The sequence below is a fragment of the Lampetra planeri genome, chromosome 59, assembly GCF_965212315.1.
Source record: "Lampetra planeri chromosome 59, kcLamPlan1.2.h2, whole genome shotgun sequence".
In the NCBI taxonomy this organism is placed as follows: domain Eukaryota; kingdom Metazoa; phylum Chordata; class Hyperoartia; order Petromyzontiformes; family Petromyzontidae; genus Lampetra; species Lampetra planeri.
In genome coordinates this window covers 2,457,263-2,481,209 of record NC_136165.1, presented here as the reverse complement: position 1 = coordinate 2,481,209, position 23,947 = coordinate 2,457,263, and the positions used below count along the sequence as shown (strand labels likewise).

The following is a 23,947-nucleotide window of genomic DNA, read 5'->3' as shown; positions in this document are numbered from 1 at the left end:
GACTTCACTCCTCCCCGTGACGGCAGCCGCAGGTTCTCATAAACACTTCACCTTTTTGTGGTTATTATATCTTTTTTTGGCAGGAGTGGTGGGGGGGGGGGATGAGAGGCTGGGCTGGGGTGGGGGGCGGTGCTGCTGGTGGTGCTGCTGGTGGGGGTTACAGGGATATTTGCCAACACGTCAAGTTAGTTCAGCTGACTGTCTGCGATTCTGGCCGCGTATAAAAAGAGGAGGCGACCCGATCCCTTGAGACATCACGGACAAGGTGCCCCCCCCCCCCCACACCAACTCCTTGGTCGGTGCATCTCGCTTGCAAGTAAGGGCCTCTTGCATTCATCCGTAACCCTCTTGATTCCGCGTGCATCACACCACTGAAGCTGCCACGGTGGTGGCAGCAATGTGTTCAGGTGGCAGTTAGCACGTGGTGGCAGCAATGTGTTCAGGTGACAGTTGGCACGTGGTGGCAGCAATGTGTTCAGGTGGCAGTTGGCACGTGGTGGCAGCAATGTATTCAGGTGACAGTTGGCACGTGGAGGCAGCAATGTGTTCAGGTGCCAGTTGGCACGAGGTGGCAGCAAAGGTGTTCAGGTGACAGTTGGCACGTGGAGGCAGCAATGTGTTCAGGTGATAGTTGGCACGTGGAGGCAGCAATGTGTTCAGGTGCCAGTTGGCACGTGGTGGCAGCAATGCGTTCAGGTGCCAGTTGGCACGAGGTGGCAGCAATGCGTTCAGGTGCCAGTTGGCACGTGGTGGCAGCAATGCGTTCAGGTGGCAGTTGGCACGTGGTGGCAGCAATGCGTTCAGGTGGCAGTTGGCACGAGGTGGCAGCAATGTGTTCAGGTGGCAGTTGGCACGTGGTGGCAGCAATGTGTTCAGGTGACAGTTGGCACGTGGTGGCAGCAATGCGTTCAGGTGCCAGTTGGCACGTGGTGGCAGCAATGTGTTCAGGTGCCAGTTGGCACATGGTGGCAGCAATGCGTTCAGGTGCTAGTTGGCACGAGGTGGCAGCAATGTGTTCAGGTGGCAGTTGGCACGTGGTGGCAGCAATGTGTTCAGGTGGCAGTTGGCACGTGGTGGCAGCAATGCGTTCAGGTGACAGGTGGCAATGTTGAAGTGTGCTGGCCTCGACAAGGCTTCATCAGAGAGGAAGAGTTCGCGTCGTGTTGCTGTTCCTTCTCCGTTGAAGGAGCACAGACTGCAGTGCGCTTTGCTAGATGGCCCATCGATTGGCTTGCATGGCCACCACCACACTACTGTGGCCTGTGGCTTGTCTTTAATGCATCTCCATGGGTCTTTATGGGTCTCTATGGGCTTCTACGCGTCTCTGTGCGTTTGCTACATGGTCCATAGTTTGGGTTTGCATCGCCACCATCTCACTCGCGTTCGCTCGTGGCTTTAATTTTCCGTTCATGAAGGAGACGCGCGCATCGGCCTGCTATCGATGTTCTGACGATGCGGGTGATGGTTACACTCCACCGGCGTCGTTGAGGAAGCCAGGAAGAGGTCCGATTATGATGATATTCTTGGTTCTTTCGGTAAAGTCACGTAGAAAGGAAATAATAAAGTAATAAACATATTAAACAATAGTTTGTTGAAGGATCTCAAAGCTATGTGGAAACGCCTTTTGGCGTCATCTGGTCCAACACCATGTGAGACTAGGTTCTAAGGAAAGCTGCCTCGGGTGTGGACAAATCAACTTCAAGGACAGTGCATACATTATCAGAGTTATGTTTTTTGTTTGCATTACGACTGCAGGTATTGTGGTCTATGCAAACATGACTCCTTGTAAAAAAAAGGTGTCAGTTTTGTTGCCAGATAAAAGGGTAAAAAAACAATTATCAAGAAAAGAAACATCCAAAAGCAACTTCCTGCTCCAATGAGCATTGGTAGATTGGTGATCATCTCCTGTTTCTACAGTCCTCCAATGCCGGTGGTGGAAATTCTGCATTCCTATGGCAGGGGCGAGTCGTTCTGTGATCCTCGTTGAAAAGTGGTACTCATTTAAGCGGCACTGATTCGAGTGGTACTCATTCGATGGGATGAGTCAACACCTTAACCAGGACTTGAACTCGCACCCTTCCCGATCGCGAGCTGCCTTGTTGAGCCACCTACTGGGACATCTGTGGGCCTAGTGGGTTCATCTGGGAGCCTAGTGGGGACATCTTTGTGAAAAAGAGCTTCACAGCTCATCGGATTCGCCCGGTCCAAATGAAGATTCTGATTCACGTTGGCCGAACTGAGCAAACAAAGATCCCCCGTGTAGCCTTACCAGTCTGTTGGGGCAAGTGCTGTTAGCGAGTAGCATCTATGAAGGCCGGCATGGCACACGAGGGGGTGAGTGGCCAACACCACGCCCGGCCGCCTTTGTCTCCCTAGTCGCGATGTTTACGCACGTCAGCAGGTACTCATTTGAGGCTGATTCGACCTAGGGGAGGAGGCCCAACACAGGTTCAGTTCATCGTCATCGGTGTCGAACAGACAGTACCCGTCAAGCCCTTATCAGTGCCTTCTACCTTTCTACAGACCAATTCAGACCCTATTGGTGACCCCGTGCCCCTTGTACATCTCAACGTTCATCCGACAAAGTCACCATCACAAGGGAGAAGCACAAACTAATAGACACAAACTATTTTTTAACTCAATTTCCCTTGTACAAGAATACGGGTAAACCGTACGTGTTGACAGCTATGAGACTCACACACACCACGACTCTCAGTCTCAAGTTGGAAGGCGCTCGTGAAGGAGGTGCTCAGCTGTTCGCCCCCCCCACATACACCCCACACACCCCACCCCCCACACACCCCACCCCTCACCCCACCCCTCACATACCCCACACACCCACCCCACCCCCCCACACACCCCACCCCCACACACCCCCACCCCACCCCCCACACCCCACCCCCCCACACACCCCACTCCACCCCCACCCCTCCCACCCCACCCCCCACACACCCCACCCCACCCCTACCCCCCCCCCACACCCCCCACCCCGCACACACCCCACCCCACCCCCACACCCCCCCACACACCCCACTCCACCCCCACCCCCCACACCTCCCCCCCACACACCCCACCCCACCCCTACCCCCCCCCACACCCCCCACCCCGCACACACCCCACCCCACCCCCACACCCCCCACACACCCCATCCCACCCCACCCCCCACACGCCCCACCCCCCACACACCTCATCCCACCCCACCCCTCACACACCCCACCCCCCCACACCCCACCCTTCACAGTGGCGAATCAGAGGACCACCGTGGCTCCGCCCCTCCTCCTCATCCCCCTCGTCGTCGTCGTCATGGTCACCGTTGCCGTGGCGACGCCGGCAGGACCGGAGCAGCTGGGAGACCCTCACCTGCAGCCGCACTGGGAGGCGTGGAAGAGCCGCTACGACAAGGCCTACGACGAGGTGTGAAAAGCGGGGATTTTATTGCGATAAAGTTGTGGTGGTGGTGGTGGTGGGGAGATTCATTAACGAGCCGTCGATTCGTCGGTTCAAATTCGGGCGCCATCGCCGGTGGCTCGGAGATGTTAACTACCTCGCCTGGTACACAGGAGGTCGTGGGTTCGATCCCGACCCTGACGACGCATGCTGTATATCTGGAGTTTGCGTCTCTCTGTCTCTCCGTGGTGAGATGTTAACTACCTCGCCGGGTACACAGGAGGTCGTGGGTTCGATCCCGACCCTGATACATGATGTTTTTCTGGAGTTTGCGTCTCTCTCCGTGGTGAGATGTTAACTACCTCGCCTGGTACACAAGAGGTCGTGGGTTCGATCCCGACCCTGATACCTGATGTTTTTCTGGAGTTTGCGTCTCTCTCCGTGGTGAGATGTTAACTACCTCGCCAGGTATACGTGAGGTTGTGGGTTCGATCCCGACCCTGACGATGCATGCTGTATATCTGGAGTTTGCGTGTTCACCCTCCCCGTGGTCGCGTGGATTTTTCTCTGGGTGCTCCGGTTTTTTTCTTCCAAATTTAGAAACACGCGTTTAGAGTATGTGTCTGCTGCTATAAATGACCACGCAATAAGCCACTTCGTTGAGCTGTCATTTGTGATCGCCAGGTCGCTTCTGAAAAGGAGCTGTACAACTCAGTGGGCCCAACCCTGGTAAAAAACTAAACATAGTTTAGTTTTAAATTGAATATATGTTTTGTTAACATTCAACGAATTAAAGGGAAGATATCGTTTTCCCATTTGTACGCTTTGTCTAGCAGGGGTGGGGAACCTTTTTTCTGCCAAGGGCCATTTGGATATTTATAACATCATTCGTGGGCCATACAAAATTATCAACTTAAAAATTAGCCCGATATATTTGGTCAAACATTTAATTAACTCACCCCTAATGCGATGGCTGGAACTGCTTCTCTTTGGTGAGGCGTGTGATGATGTTAGCTGGTATTGACGATATTGCTACTCGCAACTGCTTTTCCAGGTTTGCTCCTAGATCTATTGAATTTCGGGTCCCGCCTGCGGTTGCCTTGGCAGGGCCAGACACCAAATGATTTCGTGGGCCCTACACGGCCCGCGGGCCGGACGTTCCCAACCCCTGGACTCTAATGGGTCCGTGCGATCCTCCGCTGCCACTAGAGGCCGCTACACTCTCCACCTCGTCTGCCCCTGGTGATTCGCAGGCCGAGGAGGGCCGGCGTCGCCTCGTGTGGGAGCACAACCTGAAGATGATCGACCGGCACAACCTGGAGGAGGCCCTCGGCAAGCACTCCTACACGCTGGCCATGAACCAGTTCGGAGACGTGGTAAGTGCGGCCGCATCTGTGTCCGGATCGCTACGCAAGTGCTGTATGGGCATGGTCGTCATCACGATCCATGGGCGGAGAGCCCCGTATGTGTCCTCTGCACATTCTGTCAGTTAAATTTCGATTTAAAGCTTTCGTGACTGCAGGGATTCATCTTCTTGGTTCTTTCGGTAAAGTCACGTAGAAGGGAAATAATAAAATAATAAAAATAAAACATAATAGAATAATTCTCACGACGTTTCGGCCACAACGCAAGCAGCCGTCCTCAGGTGAAGAACAGGTCTGTCGGAAAGACGCTGTTCTTCACCTGAGGACGGCTGCTTTCCGACAGACCTGTTCTTCACTTGAGGACGGCTGCTTGCGTTGTGGCCGAAACGTCGTGAGAATTATTTTATTATGTTTTACTTTTATTATTTTATTATTTCCCTTCTACGTGACTTTACCGAAAGAACCAAAAAGATTTTGTCAGTTGTCTCCACTTTCCTCTCTGCCTTGTGCCAATATGCACAAGTGGTGCCACATCTTTCCGACACCAATCTGATGCATACCTGTCAACCCCTTATCAGTGCCCTCTACCTTATTACAGACCAATTCAGAACCTTATTGATCACCCTGTGCCCTAATAAATCTCAATGTTCATCCTACAAAGTCCCATCACAAGGGAGTATTGAAACGGCTGTACGCCGTATGGACAGTGCGGGATTATCCTCGTAGCAAAAGTAGCTACATATGACGTAGCTACTAATATGTAGTAGTAGCTACTACTACATATGACGTAGCTAAGGGCCCCGCACTTTCAAGGGCCCTGCACTAAATGCTTTCAAGCTATCAATTCCGTTTCAGTGATTCTGCACTTGCTCTATTACTATAGTACTATACCACCTTCAACTTTTATGAACGACTGGGTGTTTAAGGCTAGCGATTTGTCGTATGATCTGGCTGCATAGCAAATGAAAAAAATACAATTACTTTACTATGCAAGTAAAATTTGTTTGTTTTATACTTGTGTTTATTTATTTATTTATAGCCCCTTATAACATCATACTACAGGCCCCGCACTAGTCTAATCCGGCACTGTGCGGTGTGAACCACCCGTACGGTATACATGCATCTTGGAATCCCTGCCTCACTTCATACATCAAATCTGGCTGTGACGGTCCCACCTGATGACGGAGACTTGTGTTGCCTCCGAAACGTCGTGATTTTTTATTATTTTTTTTTTAATTAAAATTTTTTACCTACGTGACTTTACCGAAAAAACTAAGAGCATGAATCCTTGCGGTCACGAAAGCTTCAAATCCAGAATACATGCAACTGTTTAACAGTGGGAAGTGACCCTAACGTGGCTCCCACGTCTCCCGCCTCCTCCTCTCCCCATGGCAGTCGGAGGAGGAATTCGAGCTGCAGATGGCGGCGTTGGAGCCGCTGGCAGATGACGACGGTGACGCGAGCGAGGAAGACAACGAGGTGAAGAAGTGGACAGAATCGTCCGTCAATGCTCCACTCGACATGTCCCTGCCGAACGAGATGGACTGGCGGAATCGCGACGCCGTGACGCCCGTCAAGAACCAGAAGAAGCCGGTACTCCTCCTTCATTCCATGTATTTGTTGAGCAAGAACTCGACCCCACTAAAGAGGGCATCGCAATACTTTACCGTGTGAATCTCACCTATAAAATTAAGACGCATGTGATAAAAAAAGATCAAAACGTGAGGGCATATTCAAGGGAAAGCTCTCTCTCCCACTTCAGCAAAACAAAATATATTGCTGTGGTTTTCCCACCTGATGACGATTGCTTGTGTTGCAATCGAAACGTCGTGATTTGTTTCATTTTTCTACCTACGTGACTTTACCGAAAGAACCAAAGAGTATGGATTCCTGCAGTCACGAAAGCTTCAAATTTAGAATGTGGCAGTTATTTTACTCGTGATAACAAACTATTTCTGAAAACGATAATAGTTTTTTTTTCTAGCAACAAACCTGACACTTTTTTTTACAAGGAGTCATGTTGCATTAAATGCAAACAAAAAACACAACTCTGATAATGATATGCACTGTCCTTGAAATTGATTGGTCCACACCCGAGACAGCTTTTCTTGGAGCCTAGTCTCACCTGGTGTTGGACCAGATGACGCCAAAAGTTGTCAGTTTTGTTGCCAGATAAAATGGTAAAAAACCAATCATCATATTTTGCTACTGGCAAAGGAGGTTCCAATGGTGTATTTCTGAAAAACCTCCACCCTTTCCCGTGCCGCCATCTCCCCTTCTCCGTACCAGAGGAACTGCTGGGCCTCGTGGGCCTTTTCGGCCACGGGCGCGATGGAGAGCCACTGGAAGATCAAGCGGAGCGGCGAGATGATGGAGCTCAGCGAGCAGCAGCTCATCGACTGCTCGCGCCCGTACGGCTCGCGCGGCTGCCGCAAAGGCTCGGCGAGCATGGGGTTCGTCGCCGTGCAGGAGATGCAGGGCATCGAGACGGAGGACAGCTACCCGTACGAGGGCAGGGTACGTGCCGGAGTCGACCCCGGCGCCGATGGAGGGCTCACCCGCTCTCTCGCTCTCTCTCTTTTTTTTATTTATTTTTGATAAATAGTATTTTTTGTATTTTGTAGTTTTTCTATTTTTTATTTATTTATTTACGTTCAGAGGAAACAAGAAGATGCTCGGTGTAGTCGGCACTTTGCTTCGTTCATCATTTCGGTTTTTTGGGTTTTTTTTTCAATGCTTTGCTTTATGTGCCCCCCCCTCCCCGCGTTTAAATGAAAGATTTCACGAAAGATTTCACGCTCTGCTCTCTTCCTTCTTACCCCCCCTCTCTCTCTACCCCCCCCCTCTCTCTCTACCCCCTCTCTCTACCCCCCCTCTCTCTCTACCCCCCCACTCTCTCTCTACCCCCTCTCTCCCTACTCTCTGTCTATGTTCCCCCTGTTTTCCCTCTCGCTCTCGCCATGGTTACGAGGAACATTTACTTGGGGAGGGGGGCAGCGGTGGGTGGGTGGGGGGGGGGGGGTGCCAGGGGGTGCAAAGGTGGCAGCAGCGGCGTGGTTGTTGGCTACGTACGGTGCGAAAGAAGTTCAACATATATGCTGCACAAAGACTAACACTGCCCATAGACTCAACACTGCACCTCTGATCAGCGCGGTTTGCTACGTACGGTGCGAAAGAAGTTCAACGTACGGACGTGCATGGGCCCTGGGAAATCCCGTGGCGTGACCTTGGTGAAAAGGGGGGAAGTGGAGGGGGAGGGCACGTGACACAAGTCGATGTTCAACAAACTCTACACGAGTGTTAAACGCTCAATCGGAATGAGGAGGGAGTCAGCGACGATGCGATTTGCTTTCGTTGACCCCCGCATTCTGCTCTGGCTCTCACCCCCCCTGCTCCCCCACCCCTGTATGGGAAAAGGCTGCGATGCCCATTGATTGTAATGATTTGCCGCAGTCCCAACGTGTTTGACTTCACTACAAGAACTTATTGGGCTGGGGTGAGGATGGGGATGGGGTGAGGATGGGGTTGGGGTGAGGATGGGGTCATGGTGAGGATGGGGATGGAGTGAGGATGGGGTCATGGTGAGGATGGGGTGAGGATGGGGTTGGAGTGAGGATGGGGATGGGCTTGGGATGAGGATGGGAATGGGGTTGGAGTGAGGATGGGGTTGGGGTGAGGATGGGGTTTGGGTGAGGATGGGGTTGGAGTGAGGATGGGGATGGGGTTGGGATGAGGATGGGGTTGGAGTGAGGATGGGGTTGGAGTGAGGATGGGGATGGGGTCTGAGTGAGGATGGGGTTGGAGTGAGGATGGGGTTGGAGTGAGGATGGGGTTGGAGTGAGGATGGGGTCAGAGTGAGGATGGGGATGGGGTCGGAGTGAGGATGGGGATGGGGTTGGGGTGAGGATGGGGATGGGGTTGGGGTGAGGATGGGGTTTGGGTGAGGATGGGGTTGGAGTGACGATGGGGTGAGGATGGGGATGGGGTTGGGGTGAGGATGGGGTTTGGGTGAGGATGGGGTTGAGGTGAGGATGGGGATGGGGTTGGGGTGAGGATGGGGTTTGGGTGAGGATGGGGTTGGGGTGAGGATGGGGATGGGGTTGGGGTGAGGATGGGGTTTGGGTGAGGATGGGGTTGGGGTGAGGATGGGGTTGGGGTGAGGATGTTGCCACTCGGCTCTCAGCCGCCCACGTCATTTACATCGCGTTTGACTCCCCACCCGCCCGCCCGCAGGACAACATCGCGTGTCGCTTCAACATCAGCCAGCGCTCCCCGGTGAGGGTCTCCGGCTACAAGAGGGTCCCCAGCGGCAGCGAGTCCCACCTGCAGGCCGCCTTGGCCACCGAGGGACCAGTGGCGGTGGCGATCGATGCGCGGCACATCAAGATCTTCTACAAATCCGGTACGTCCAATCCCCACCCCCCAAACACGATTCCCACCGATCCTCCTTCCGCCTCCACGCAGTCCCGTCTCCCCATCTCTCTCCCTCCCGATGTCCCCCCACCCTCTCGCGCAGGGGGCTACCGCGCACAGCTGCGCTCGGGATGTTGAGGAGGCCTGTGCCCTTTGGGGCCGTCCATAAATGACGTCACGCGATTTTGGACGATTTTTGACCCCCCCAACCTTCGTCACACGGCGTCACAAAAAGTCAGACCCCACACCCCTCAAATATGACGTCACAAAGCTCTGCCCCCCCCCTCCCCCCCAAAACCATATTTCCATTTAGAAAATAAAACATGCTTCAAATCGCTTTAAACTATTGTCATTGTAGTGCGTATTTAATGTGGCGCTGCACTCTGATGTTGCAGGAGTGTTGTTATAACAATTAGTGTTGTTATGACAATTCTATATTTATTTAAAGTTGCGCATTTTGATGTGACGTCACATTTCTCAAACCCCCCCCCGTCACACATCGTCACAAATGTCTGCCCCCCCCCCCCCCCAGGTGCGTGACGTCATATATGGAGCGCCCCTTACTCGCCAACCTTTACTGCAGCGTTGCACGCCTTTGGTTCTCAATCTTAAACCAAGAAAAGTACAATGCTAACAAATACATGGGGTTTATATGTAACATAGTAAGTTTTCTTCTTGGTTCTTTCGGTAAAGTCACGTAGAAGGGAAGTAATAAAATAATAAAAATAAAACATAATAAAATGAAATAATTCTCACGACGTTTCGGCTACAACGCAAGCAGCCGTCTTCAGGTTGTAGCCGAAACGTCGTGAGAATTATTTCATTTTATTATGTTTTATTTTTATTATTGTATTACTTCCCTTCTACGTGACTTTACCGAAAGAACCAAGAAGATGAATCCCTGCAGTCACGAAAGCTTTAAATCGAAAAATAGTAAGTTTTAATAATAATAATAATATTAAGGTTTTTCCCCTTTTTTCTGGCAACAAAACTGAAACCTTTTTGCAAGGATTCATGTCTGCATTAACCACAATACTTGCAGTCAAAACGCAAACAAAACACACACTATGATAATATTATATGCATTCATAATCAACGATTTTTGGGTTTAGATCGCGTTATTTATAAATGTGTCGTAACCCTCCACCACCTGACACGGCCAATCAGTAAAAAAAAAGTGTCACGTTGACAAAAGACAAATAGTTCACTGCTTTAGCCCACCGGTGTGTTGAAGCGTGAAACCACAACATTTACAGTTTGAGTACGACGTTTCGCTGGTAATTGCATCCAGCATCATCGGGCAATTCGCCAGAATGGTGAGGCTCTGCTGTGTCTCCCGTTCTTATATAGAGCAGCAGCAGGGTGACGTCATCATTAACTCATTAACTCATCAGGTGCAAAGATTTGAGGGGGGGGTTATTGTAATTATATACTTGATTAGTAATAAGGCTATTGTTACGATGCGAGTTGTAGATTAGTAATCATTTGGAATGTGTTCTATTGTGATTATGCTACATTAATAATCAGTTAGTGCTTGTTTCCCTTATAAGGAATTGTAATGCATCTTATTTAATAATACGCTTCCAGGCCGCACTAAGCCTATAGAGCAGCACCCTGCTGCTGCTCTATATAAGAACGGGAGACACAGCAGAGCCTCACCATTCTGGCGAATTGCCCGATGATGCTGGATGCAATTACCAGCGAAACGTCGTACTCAAACTGTAAATGTTGTGGTTTCACGCTTCAACACACCGGTGGGCTAAAGCAGTGAACTATTTGTCTTTTGTCAACGTGACACTTTTTTTTTTACTGATTGGCCGTGTCGGGTGGTGGAGGGTTACGACACATTTATAAATAACGCGATCTAAACCCAAAAATCGTTGATTATGAACAATATTGGTCGCGAAAGCCTACGTGTTAAACTGATTATATGCATTGTCCTTGAAACTGATTGGTCCACATCAAGGGACGGCTTTCTTTTGAGCCTCGACCCAATTGGTGCTCGACCAGAGGACGCCAAAAGGTGTACAGCTCAAAGACAATGCATTACACTGGAAGAGAAATAATAAAATAATACAAATATTAAACAATAAAAATTATCACGACGTTTCGACTGCGATACAAGCAATACGAGCAATCATCATCAGGTGTAAAATCCACAACAAGAACATGTACACCTGATGACGATTGCTTGTATTGCAGTCGAAACGTCGTATTTATATTATTGTATTATTTCTCTTCTACGTGACTTTACCGAAAGAACCAAGAATATAACTTTCAAACAGTTTGTGCTGCTGCTGCTGCCCCATGATACTACCGCCGCTGTCACTCGGCTTGTTTCACCTGTTCGTACTTGCTTCGCCCAGCTGCTGGACAGACATATTTCCTGCTGACTACGTTCATGATATAGCAGAGGTCGCAACCGGGTACCCGATACCCGTACCCTACCCGATACCCGGCTACCCGTACCCGGCCGGGTACGGGTAGCCGTTTGCGACCCTGGTGCGGCCGGGTACGGGTACGGGTAGGCCGTGAGTCACTGGTGAGTAACTGTTTGTCACTCATTTCCCAACGTCTTGTCTCTTCTCACAATTCAAGTTCCTAGAATCAACCCACCCGCGCCTGCAACATGGCTTCATCCCAGAGGTCGCAATCAGGTACCCGATACCCGTACCCTACCCGTACCCGGCCGGGTACGGGTATGGTACGGGTACGGCCGGGTACGGGTACCCGTTTGCGACCCTGGTGCGGCCGGGTACGGGTAAGGAATCAAAACCCGTTTCTGATCTCTGTGATATAGTCTCTCCCCTAACTACGATGGGAGCCGCGCTGCGTGCGCAGAGAAGCAGATTTCATTAAAAATTATCGGGAGAAAAAAAAATTTAACCTAAAAATATTATGAGCGGAAAAATGTCTTCGGCTATTTTTGTTCACTCTTGATCAATCGTCATATCGGATGACGCAGCTTTGAAGGGATGCCGTTCACGTTCATCGATAACAAATTCAATGTTCTGGCAGGACGACTGCGTTGCGAACGCCACTACTCACTTGATACAGCTATCGTGCTGTGACGGTTCCACCTGAAGACGGAAGCTTGTGTTGCCTCCGAAACGTCGTGATTTTTATTTTATTTTTATTTTACTTTTATTAATTTTAATTTTTTACCTACGTGACTTTACCGAAAAAAAATAAGAATATAAGTGTAACTAAGCAGTCGTACTCTATAACCAGGGGCTCTCACCTGGCCTTAAATCCATCCATTAGCTCGCACGAGCGAATCAATGGTTTGAACGAATTAATTGAATGAACGAATTAATGAATGAATGAACGAATGAATGAATGAATGAACGAGCGATGATTCCTGTGGTTCGCGTGCAGGCATCTACTACAGCCGTTTTTGCCGCAATAAAGCCAAGAGGCTGCACCACTCCATGCTCGCCGTGGGATACGGCACGGAGGATGGCAAGGATTTCTGGCTGCTGAAGAACAGGTGAGGGGGGGGGGGGCTGGGGGGTGAGGGGTCAGGGGGGGTGAGGGGTGAGGGGGAGTTGCGGGGGGTTAGGGAGGGGGGCAGCCGCGGCATATGCGTGTGCAATTTTGCAGTGGAAGTCACAGATTTTGTTGTAGTGGCGGCTCGCCTCTGGCTGCGACTCTGCCTCGGGCTCTAACGAGTGGCTCAGCCGTGGCTCGGCTTCGGGCTCAGCTAGCGGAAATCCCTAACTTGGCTGGGAGCCTGGGACCTTGCCGGGTGCCGGCTAAAGTAAAGTATGGGGTGCCATGGTGGCGAGGAGATGTTCACTACCTCGTCTGGTCTACAGGGGATTGTGGGTTCGATCCCGACCCTGATGCGTGCTGTATATTTATAGTTTGCGTGTCTCTCTCTCATCACCACGGTGGCTAGGAGATGTTAACTACCTCGACTGGTATACACGAGGTCGTGGATTCGATTGCGACCCTGACGCCTGCTGCTGTATATTTGGAGTTTGCTTGTTTTCCCCGTGATCACGTGGATTTTTCTCCGTGTCATCCGGTTTTCCCCTCCACATTTAAGAGTATTTGCCTGCTATAAATTTCCACACAATGAAAAGCCACTGGGTCGAGCTATCACTTGTGAAAGCCAGGTCACTTCTGAAAAAGAGCTACACAGCTCAGTCGGGACTTAAACCTGGTAAAACTAAATAAATAAAGTAAGCGTATGGGTTTGGGTTGGCTCCCTTGAGCCACATCCAAGCCAGAGCCAGCTCTGACTCAGAGTCAGAGGTCGCAAACGGGTTTTGATTCCTTACCCGTACCCGTACCCGGCCGCACCAGGGTCGCAAATGGGTACCCGTACCCGTACCCGGTCGGGTACCGGTACCCGTTCCCTACCCGTACCCGTACCCTACCCGAAATGAGTGACAAACGGTTACTCACCAGTGACTCACGGCCTACCCGTACCCGTACCCGGCCGCACCAAGGTCGTAAACGGGTACCCGTACCTGGTTGGGTACGGGTAGCCGGGTATCGGGTAGGGTAGGGGTATCGGGTACCCGATTGCGACCTCTGCTCAGACTACGGCCCTAAGTTTTATTTAGTGCTGTGTCATTCCAAGTGTAAACCCCTCCGAGATTCTTAATTCCATTGCCAGTTTTTGTTCCACTTTATTTCTTTGTCACTTTTCACGATGTCTGATCCGTGTCACAGCAGTAGCAGGTGAGACTTACCTTGTAGACGACTTTTCGCTTTGCTTGTATGAAGGTCCCTCTGTTAATTTATTACCAGCTCTCCTATGCCCCAGTTGGCGATCTGGGAAAAAAAACATATTTGCACATCCGGTACACCACATCCAGTATACGTAGCTACGAGTCACGCGGCTACTACTCCAACCTACCAATGACCCGGAGAATATATTTTTTAAAATGATAAATTTATCCATGCCTGTAACGTGCAAACATAACCTAACATAGGTAAACCAAACACGATCGTGCATTGCAGACACGGTGCATGTTGTGTGTGTGTGTTGTGTGCAGCTGGGGCGCTGGGTGGGGGGAGCAAGGCTACATGAGGCTGGCGAGAAACAGAAACAACAACTGTGGCGTCGCCAGTGACGCCACGTACCCAGTCGTGTGACCCAGCGAGCGGCCAGGCTGCTCGGCCTAGAGGCGTTTGAGCTCCAGTGCCCGTCTCACCTCCGCTGCCACCACGTCCATCACGTTCATCACCTACACGTCCACCACCTCCACGTCCATCACCTCCACCACCTCCACCACCACGTCCATTATCTCCACCACCACGTCCATCACCACCACCACCACCACGTCCATAAAACTCCACGTCCATCACCCCCACCACCTCCACCACCACGTCCATTATCTCCACCACCACCACCACGTCCATTATCTCCACCACCACGTCCATCACCTCCACCACCACGTCCATAAAACTCCACGTCCATCACCCCCACCACCTCCACCACCACGTCCATTATCTCCACCACCACCACCACGTCCATTATCTCCACCACCACGTCCATCACCTCCACCACCACGTCCATAAAACTCCACGTCCATCACCCCCACCACCTCCACCACCACGTCCATTATCTCCACCACCACCACCACGTCCATCACCTCCACCACCACGTCCATAAAACTCCATGTCCATCACCCCCACCACCTCCACGTCCATCACCCTCATCACCTCCAACACCATCGCCTTTTGCACCGATAACCACCATCGCCATCACCACCATCACCACCACCAACACTACTTCTGTCTGTACTCACATTACCACCAACACCATCATAGACACTGACAACACCACCACCACTAATAATACTACCACTACTACCACCACCAGACACGTACTGACACCTCCACTTCCGTCACTACGACGAACGACGCTACTGATACTTCCACAACCACCACTACCAACACAACCGCAGACGCGACTGAAACATCCATCGCCAGCACCACTTAACAAACATCACCACCGCTTTAACTGACATAGCCACCATAACCTTCACCGCTGCTGCCTTTGCCACCACCACTGCTAACACTACCACCACGACCAACACCACCACAACCAAAATCATATCCACAAACATCACTTACATCAGCACTTTCAGCACTACCAACACTATCATAGCCTTAACACCATCACCACCAGCACCACTGCCATCGTTAACTACCACTAAAATGGCTGCCACAAACACTGTCACAACTACAGTACTATTGCCCACATCACCACCAAAAGCACCACTGTCAGTTCGCTTTTTAGTGGGCCGTGAGGACTGGAGTCTCCGTATCCTCGTCTGATCTTTGGGTCAGACATAAGGCATTGCTACTCAGACATACTGAGGAGTTGACATTGGAGGCTGGTTGATCGGGCCACAGCAACACAATATAATTGGGTTTAAACGTTGCGATATTTCTGAATTAAAATGCAGTAACAATTCTTGCTTGTAGTGTTTTGCCTATGTTTAGCTTTCGATTTTAATTCCCAATAAAATATGTTGAACAGTTCATTTTTTGTTCGTGCTTTTTATTTGATTTAAATCACGATTGCCGAGCACAGGCCCAAAGACACCAAACGGCCTGCAACAAACAGCACCCAATAGAAGTGGCCACAGATAAAGTTACCTACGATTCGTTTCTCTTAATTGGGCACGGTTACACATCACAACTTGGGGAGAAAAGAGACGAAGGGAGGGAATAACAAAGAAGTGCGCTGCAATGGAAGAAGCCGACACAACAAGTGTTTTGACATACACGACTACTAGCTGTACAGTATGACGTGCACGTGTCTGTTAGGTAATAAAACAAACTATAAACTATTTTTAAACTACAAACGATTATCATTTACCAGGTAAGACCCACTGAGCTATTTTTTTTGCAGAAGCCACCTGTGCCACAAATGATAGCTCAACGAAGTGGCTTATCACGGAGAACATTTATATCTGCCAAATATTCTAAACGCATGATTCTAAATGTTGAAGGGAAAAAAATATATATACGGGGAGCGGTTAGCGCACTGCACTACGAACCCAACAGTGACCCGAGTTCGATTCCCGCTCACGGCCAACACCAGTGACGATTATCTCAACCGGTCCTGGGCCTCCTCCCCTAGATTGACTCAGCCTCAAACGAGTACCTGGTGCGGTGTATAAACATCGCCGCTAGGGAGACAAAGACGACCAGGCGTGGTGCTGGCCACCCACCCCCTCGTGTGCCGTGCCGGCCTTCATAGGTGCTCGCAAACCGCACTTGTTTAGACTATACCGGTTATCTTTAGGTAATTAAAATATATACAGCATTGGTTTTGTGGTTTGACACCTGTGATACACAGCCTACTTATGCCAACGATGATGTAACGAGGCATTTAACGTCCATTTATCAATTCACGGTCGAAGCCAATTCAAACCTTCAATCTCATCCGTTATCTTCACACAGGGGCCGTCCATAAATGACGTCACGCACCTGGGGGGGGGGGGTCAGACATTTGTGACGATGTGTGACGAGGGGGGGGGGGTTGAGAAATGTGACGTCACGTAAAAATGCGCAAATTTAAATAAATATAGACAACACTTTCTACTTATGATAATTGTTTTTTTACCCTTTTATCTGGAAACAAAACTGACACCTTTTTTTACAAGGAGTCATGTTTGCATTGACCACAATACCTGCAGTTGGAATGCAAACAAAAAACACAACTCTGATAATGTATGCACTGTCCTTGAAACTGATTGGTCCACACCCGAGACAGTTTTCCTTAGAGCCTAGTCTCACATGGTGTTGGACCAGATGACGCCAAAAGGAGCACAACTCAAGGACAATGAACCATCAGAGTATGAGAGCTCGGGGTAAGCACATGAGGCTCCAATGGAATGACGTTCTACTTAATTAAATATACTTTTTTTTAATAAATGTTTTCTCCTAAAACATCAAAGTGCAGCGACACATTAAATACGCGCTACAATGACAATAGTTTAAAGCGATTTGAAGCATGTTTTATTTTGGAAGGGGGGACAGAGCTTTGTGACGTCATATTTAAAGGGGGGGTCAAAAATCGTCCAAAATCGGGTGACGTCATTTATGGACGGCCCTATACCTGTCAACCCCTTATCAGTGCCCTACCTTATTGCAGACCAAATTCAGACCTTATTGGTCACTCCGTGACCCTTATACATCTCAACGTTCATCCTACAAAGTCACCATCAGAAGGGAGAAACACAAACATATAGGCAAACATTTCGATTTAAAGCTTTCGTGACTGCAGGGATTCATCTTCTTGGTTCTTTCGGTAAAGTCACGTAGAATGGAAATAATAAAATAATAAAAATAAAACATAAACAGGACCCTGCGGGGTGGGCTGGTAGGAACGAATAACCAAAGAATATAAACATAATGTATTATATTACACTTGTTAAGCCAGGAAAGCCCCACTGAGTCAAAAGGTTTTTGTAGGGTCCTGCCAAGTGTTTGCAGTAGGGGGCGATGTTGATACACGGACGGACGGACGATATAATATATTGGTGGTCTGGTCCACTTCGTTCCTACCAGTATAAAATAATTCTCACGACGTTTCGGCCACAACGCAAGCAACCGTGCTCAGGTAACGTTGTCTCCCCGACAGACCTGGTCTTCACCTGAGGACGGCTGCTTGCGTTGTGGCCGAAACGTCGTGAGAATTATTTTATTATGTTTTATTTTTATTATTTCCATTCTACGTGACTTTACCGAAAGAACCAAGAAAATAGGCAAACACTTTTATTTTGCCCGGATTGAAACAGCTGTACGCCGTATGGACTTGAAAACTCAATTTCCCTGTACATTTGTACAAGAATACGAGGTATGAACCGTATGGGTTGATGTCTTCACTGGTTCCACAAGGTGGAGCGATTACCTGCAAGGTGTTACATTAACATTACCTACGTAATCCCGGCCCACGTGTCATTAACATAATGTTTACGATACTCCCCCCCCGCCCCACGCTTGCTCCTTACATAAATTAATAAATTAGCGGTCGCATCTCACCTTCCCATTGGTTCCAAACTCACTACGCCCGCAATAATTATTCACACCACTCATTAACATAATGTCTGACAACCAGGTCGACGCTTCTACATTAACATAATTTATGTAAACCCCGCCCACTTTCCCCGTCGTTTTTTTGCGGCGCGCGCGTGACTATTGCGTACAGCCCGAGCGCGCGCGCGCATAAATTAACGGCCGATTCTCGCGTTCCTATTGGCTCTGGCCGCCGAGACTGACACGCCCCCCTCCCCCTCGCGTAACGTTACGCCCCTCCCCCCCCTCCGCCAACTGGCTATGGTCGCGTGCGCGGATGTTTACGTTTTTGGCGCCGCTCGACAACCGTCGTCCCTAACGCGCGCGGTGTGCGCATTTGCACACCAAGCAGAAAGTACGACCAACTCTCATCGCTCCGACGCCAAAATTGAGGACATTTCTGAGGGAAAGTCGACCGCGGCGATGAAGGAAAACAACAGCCCGACGCTCTCCGACGAAGACGACGCGGACGAGGTCGCGTCGTCGTCGTCGACGGCGTCGTCCAGGTCGGACTCGTCGGCCTCCGGAGGCGAGTGCGGCGGCGGCGGCGTGGAGTACGCGGGGACGCTGAGCAAGTGGACCAACTACCTGCACGGCTGGCAGGAGCGATACGTGATGCTTGCGAACGGCACGCTGAGCTACTACAAGTCTGAGCACGACACCGAGTTTGGATGCCGCGGCTCCGTGTGCCTCGGGAAGGCGCTCATCACGGTTCGTTTTTGTTTTATTTGTGTGATTTTTTTTAACGTAAAAAAGTATCGGTTTTTGTTTTATTTGTGTGATTTTTTTTCATGCTAAAAAAGTATCGTTTTTGTTTTATTTGTGCGTTTTTTTACGTAAAAAAGTATAGTTTTTGTTGTATTCGTGCGTTTTTTTACGTAATAAATATCGTTGTTTCCGTACGTGTAAAGTTTCTCGTTGCACGTCTTCGTGGCGATCTGACGACGTTAAATGTACTCTCGCACCGTGTTAGATTTAGCTTCTGTGAAGACCTTTTTACGTGGTAAAAAACACCGAAACTTCGTACGTTGAGAATGTCGTTACGATTACGCAATCGCGTGGTAATGTTTTTGATCGTAGATTTGATACAAATCAATAGCGCACTGCCTGGAGAAGGTCCGTCCCTTTAGCGTCGGAACTCGCTTGGACCCACCACCCCGACATAGCCCACAGAGGCAGATCCGTGTCTGTGATATCATCAGTGCCACTATCGATTCCCACAGCAAGCCTGACTGCTGATGAGACATCGTGGTGTCAAAACCGGTCCCAGTGTTTCTTGCTTAGATCACAACGCTGCTGAAATTACACACAAACTCAGTGGTTGTGTAAGAATACACGCATGTACTTTATATGTGGAGACGCACGTGTGAAGGAGATACTGTCAATGTATCTATGCACTAATGCATGCATGTGCTATTGAAGAAGGGATATTGCCCGAAACGTCGCCTATGATGAGCAGGGTTGGCTACGTACGGTGCGAAAGAAGTTGTACAGACACAGACCTGTCAACCCCTTATCACAGTGCCCTATGTTGTTATAGACCAGTTCAGAACTTGTTGGTCCACCCCGTTCTCCTTATAAATCTCAAAGTTCATCCTACAAAGTCACATCACAAGGGAGAAACACAAATAGACAATGTTTTTATTATTTTACACGCTTTTATTTAACTCACTATTGTATCCTCAAATCTTGTAACTCAATTTTAACCCACTTCCCAATGTGGTATCGACTGCAAACTTGGTATACTTATGTCCTACTGATGACAATACTATATTTTATCATAAAAAATAAACAGAAATATTTTTTAAATGTTATTTTATGTTATGTTGCGGCTTGGGTCTAATTGTCCATGGTAAGCTGACGTTGGCTTTAATTGTCCCTTACGTTGTGGCAAGCTTCGGGCCACTTACTGGAGTCGTGGAGTTCTTCCATTACTAGTACATTTCATAAAAGCTTGTTTAAAAAAAGTTTTTTTTTTAATATTACTTATTTTGTTGATGCCCGTATTGAAACGGCTGTACGCCGTATGGACCTGATCACTCATTTTCCCTACACAAGAATACGGGGTAACCCGTATTGGTTGACAGGTATGCAGCCGTATATTTGTCCATGTAATATATAACGCAAGTATTATTGACGAACGTGTAGATTTTATAATTTCTTGTGCACCATTGCTAACAGCAGCAGCAGCAGCAGAATCGCCAAATTATGTGCTGACATTTTTTCTCGCTCTCTCTCGCCTTACCTTTTAAATAGCCTTGTAGCCAAACATCAGCAGGAATTGGGCCCGCTCTCGACAGATCTCAAGCTAAGCAGGTTTGAGCCTGGGTAGCAACAAACAGGTTTGCTATACGGGTGAGGGGAGCAATTTTGTGTGCAAGCAGAGAGCGGTGCAGAAAAAAAAGCAACTGTTGTATTATACTTCTGTGCTCCCCGGGTCTCTGTTGCGCCTCCTTCAACTCGCCCTGACCCAGTGTGGCGGTCGATAAAGTAAAGAGCATGTACCACTTTGTTGGAGGTCAACATTGGTTGTCCTTTTTGGATGGACTTGCCCCCCACCCCCCCCCCCATAATAACGTGGAATTTGCACCACTGTGCTGAGTGTAACGATTCCCTCATCCAGCAGTGGATTGACACAAATGGCCTTACATATGTACATTTAACTTCTCGGTAAACTTTGAGGCGCTGACCTGATTGAAACTGCTGGCGCCTGACCGTGACGTGAATGTATTTTCTTCTCTTTAACGACGGTTAAAATTCGCGTCCAAAAGTCAGTAATGGCTACCAGATAAGATATCGTAGATATAAGCGAATTTGCCTCTCGTTGCATCTTCAATGGCCTGTTATCTTAATTGCAATGGATAGGGAGGCGCAGTGGTTATCGCACTACGATGCTATGAACTTGATAACCCGAATTCGAGTCCCTTCCACGACTGACATCAGTGGCAAGTGATATCTGAATTGTTCCTGCTGTCCCAGCACTTGACCAACCCGCATCTCCGATTAGTACGGTTGGCTACGTACGGTGCGAAAGGAGTTCAGCCTACACACAGTACATTGACCGGCGTGGTGAAGTATGGTAAAAAAAAACACGATCAACATGGCGTGGAAAGGCCATGTGACTAAGGCGGCTCTCTGGTCAGTGTAAATTCCACATTTCTATGCCTGAAGTCAGTCCATATAGGAAAATCGCTGTTAACCTCCCACAAACTGGTTTATTGACCCAGTAAGGATGATTGGTTGAGTCGACCGCCAAACTACGTAGTCAGGAGTGTTTCACTGAACCATTAATCTGCTGCTGCTGCTCTATTTAAGACCTTTTTGATGGACTTACCCACACCATAACAATGTGGAATTTTCACCATTGGGCCCCCAAGTCTCCATTGACATTGGGATACATTTTGATGTGTAATGTTAAATTATTATTGCCATAATACTTTTTTTTAATTGAGGGGAGGTTTGCTGCCTGTCTTAAGCTGAATGCACAGACATGAAACATGATTGCTCATCTGCAATGGTGGTCTTGATGCAGTGATGGAAATTCCACATTCTCTTGATGGTTGCCTACTGCTTGGGTCTTGACTCAATGCAGTGCCAGTTTTTATGTTCGTTTTGTTTATGTTCTGTATGTGTGCAGAACTCAAGTTGGCTGGCCACTCAAAGCGAGAGTCTTGAATTGCGTTATTTATAAGTGAATAATTGTATTATTTACTCAGATATTGGTGATAGTAGGATACCTTTATTTCGGATCATGTGAGAAGCCTTTGAGACCAGGAGTCTCTTTCTCAAGGGGAGACCTGGGTAGAAGTAGTTACAGCAAACTAACCTTGGCTTAGAGACCCCAAACTGCAGTGACCTTGCCTGGTGAAGTATGGTAAAAAAAACAATGCATGCCCAATACGGTGTGCGTGGTGGGGGGCTTCATCCGTTTGAATTAGGAATGGTTGGAATTTTTTTTATTTTCATGCATTTGCATCGAGAATGCATACACAGCAAGCCTTAAAAAGAGTATAGACACATGAACGTACATAAATTACCTTTATTCATAACCGGGTATGAGCGCATTCAGTTTAGGAGTAATTTTCGAAGTGCTGAGAAACGTACGAATGCAAATATAACAATACAGTGTATACATTGGGGGAAAATCCCATTGCTAAGGTTTTCTGATAAAATAATATTAAATAATGAAACTTAAATAAAAACGTGTGCTCAGTCAGACATTTGCCTTATTGAAGCACCACTAATCGCAATGACAAATGCCCATTGATTAATGTAATATGCTCAGATGTCTTCGTATCTGTTTAGGGTGGGCAGCAAGTCCCTCTACCCCTCTCCTAAAGCTGTTATGGCCCTGTAGAGATTCACATATATTTGGACTTCCTGCTCACCATTTACGTTGTAAGGAAAGTCATTATAATGACTGGTGCCGGTAAAAACTATCGCCAGTCCAGTGCCTTTCAATGTGAGAAGGTGCCACGTTGGCGTCCTGAGGTGATGACGATGGTGGTGCGCTGGGAGTGGTTGTTTACCTGGGGCGACCGGGCAAACTGGTCTCAAAGCCACGGTTCCGTGCCTGCCTGCCTGCCTTCCTTGAGTGACAGCCACCTTGCTTAATTTATAATCGGCCAAGAGGGCACGTATTCACTATGCCATGTGCAACAAACATTTTGTACTGATCGAGTACCCCCGCAGCAGTCGTAAGAGGCCGTTTATCGTCGTCGTCGTCATCGTTGGCAGTGGTCGTGATCAATCCACTGCTGGATGAAAGTCGCCCCAAGCTGTCGCCGCCTCTCGCGGTGTTGCAATGCAACGATATGCTACGCATGGTGAACATTCTCTTGGGTGTATTTCCTTCCTAGACTGCTGGCTATTATCCGTTCTAGCAACTTGCCCAGCCCACATTATTTTCTTAATAGTCAAATGATGTCTTTAACTTGCGCAAGTTCTCTAATCCACGTGTTCCTCTTCTGTCTCTCAATGTGATTCCAAGTGTAAAATCTCTTTATGCCTGTTTCTGCACTTTTATACTTTCCTTCCGTTTTCTGTTGTTCCTTTTTGTCTTTACTCCATGTTGCAGCAGGGGTTATTTTTTATAGAACATCTGGCAATTGAGCATCATTATTTTCATAGTCCACATACTGCTGATGAAACTGAAACATAACTTATTTAGGATCTGTTTTGTTAAGCAAATACTGCTGGAAAACGTTTATGTTGAAGGCCCATATGCAGATAGACCAATATGTTAATTAAATGTGGTAAAATAGATCCTTGCCAAATTCGTTTTAGACCCATCAGCCATTGTCTATGCAGTCCTCTTGCCAACAACATATGGCAACCCAATAGTATTTGGTTTAACAAGTCTGACTGCTGACATGACCCAGATGCTCTAAACTGGTCCAAAGTGTGCCTATTTAAATTATACTGGAAACCACTGGTCCAAACACTCAATAGCTAATTAATGGACTAAAAACATTTACTGTTTATGTGGAGGGATGAATTGAAGTCTGTTTTCACAACGGCTCGTAATGATTTATTTGAAATGTATTTGATATATAGTAAAAAAAAACAGTATTGCAATATTGTTCTGTCATTGGAAGTTTGCAAATTAACATCCTGATTGGCGGTCAGCTCGCCCAATCATTCGTCTGGTGTTGATAAGTGAATTTCCTGAGGATAAAACTGACCCCACACGTATTTCCCTGCCCATATGAGCAGCGAAACAATGCTTTTCATTT

The 23,947-nt window shown here is 48.5% G+C and overlaps 2 protein-coding genes across 3 annotated transcripts in view; both read left to right on the top strand.

The window, feature by feature from the left end:
- Positions 1–204: 204 nt before the first annotated feature.
- On the top strand, positions 205–15,668 carry LOC144736225 (digestive cysteine proteinase 2-like). The gene is made up of 8 exons (XM_078618839.1): positions 205–316; positions 3,242–3,414; positions 4,641–4,763; positions 6,147–6,344; positions 7,041–7,268; positions 8,985–9,153; positions 12,543–12,654; positions 14,174–15,668. Coding segments are annotated over exons 1-8 (1,104 nt in total). The 5' UTR covers positions 205–315; the 3' UTR covers positions 14,274–15,668.
- Positions 15,669–18,464: 2,796 nt separating this feature from the next.
- Positions 18,465–23,947, top strand: part of LOC144736149 (ceramide transfer protein-like) — a 51,237-nt gene continuing 45,754 nt past the window's right edge. Inside the window, exon 1 of one of the 2 annotated variants that reach the window (XM_078618735.1) lies at positions 18,465–18,923. In XM_078618735.1, coding sequence (XP_078474861.1) covers positions 18,474–18,923 — 450 coding nt within the window. In that variant the 5' untranslated portion in view covers positions 18,465–18,473. The remainder of the gene's footprint in view (positions 18,924–23,947) is intronic. The other variant, XM_078618734.1, reaches the window with a different exon arrangement.

Coding starts and splice junctions, on each gene's coding strand:
- LOC144736225 (XM_078618839.1), top strand. Junction 6,345..7,040: donor TCAAGAACCAGAAGAAGCCG/GTACTCCTCCTT, acceptor TCTCCGTACCAG/AGGAACTGCTGGGCCTCGTG. Junction 7,269..8,984: donor GCTACCCGTACGAGGGCAGG/GTACGTGCCGGA, acceptor GCCCGCCCGCAG/GACAACATCGCGTGTCGCTT.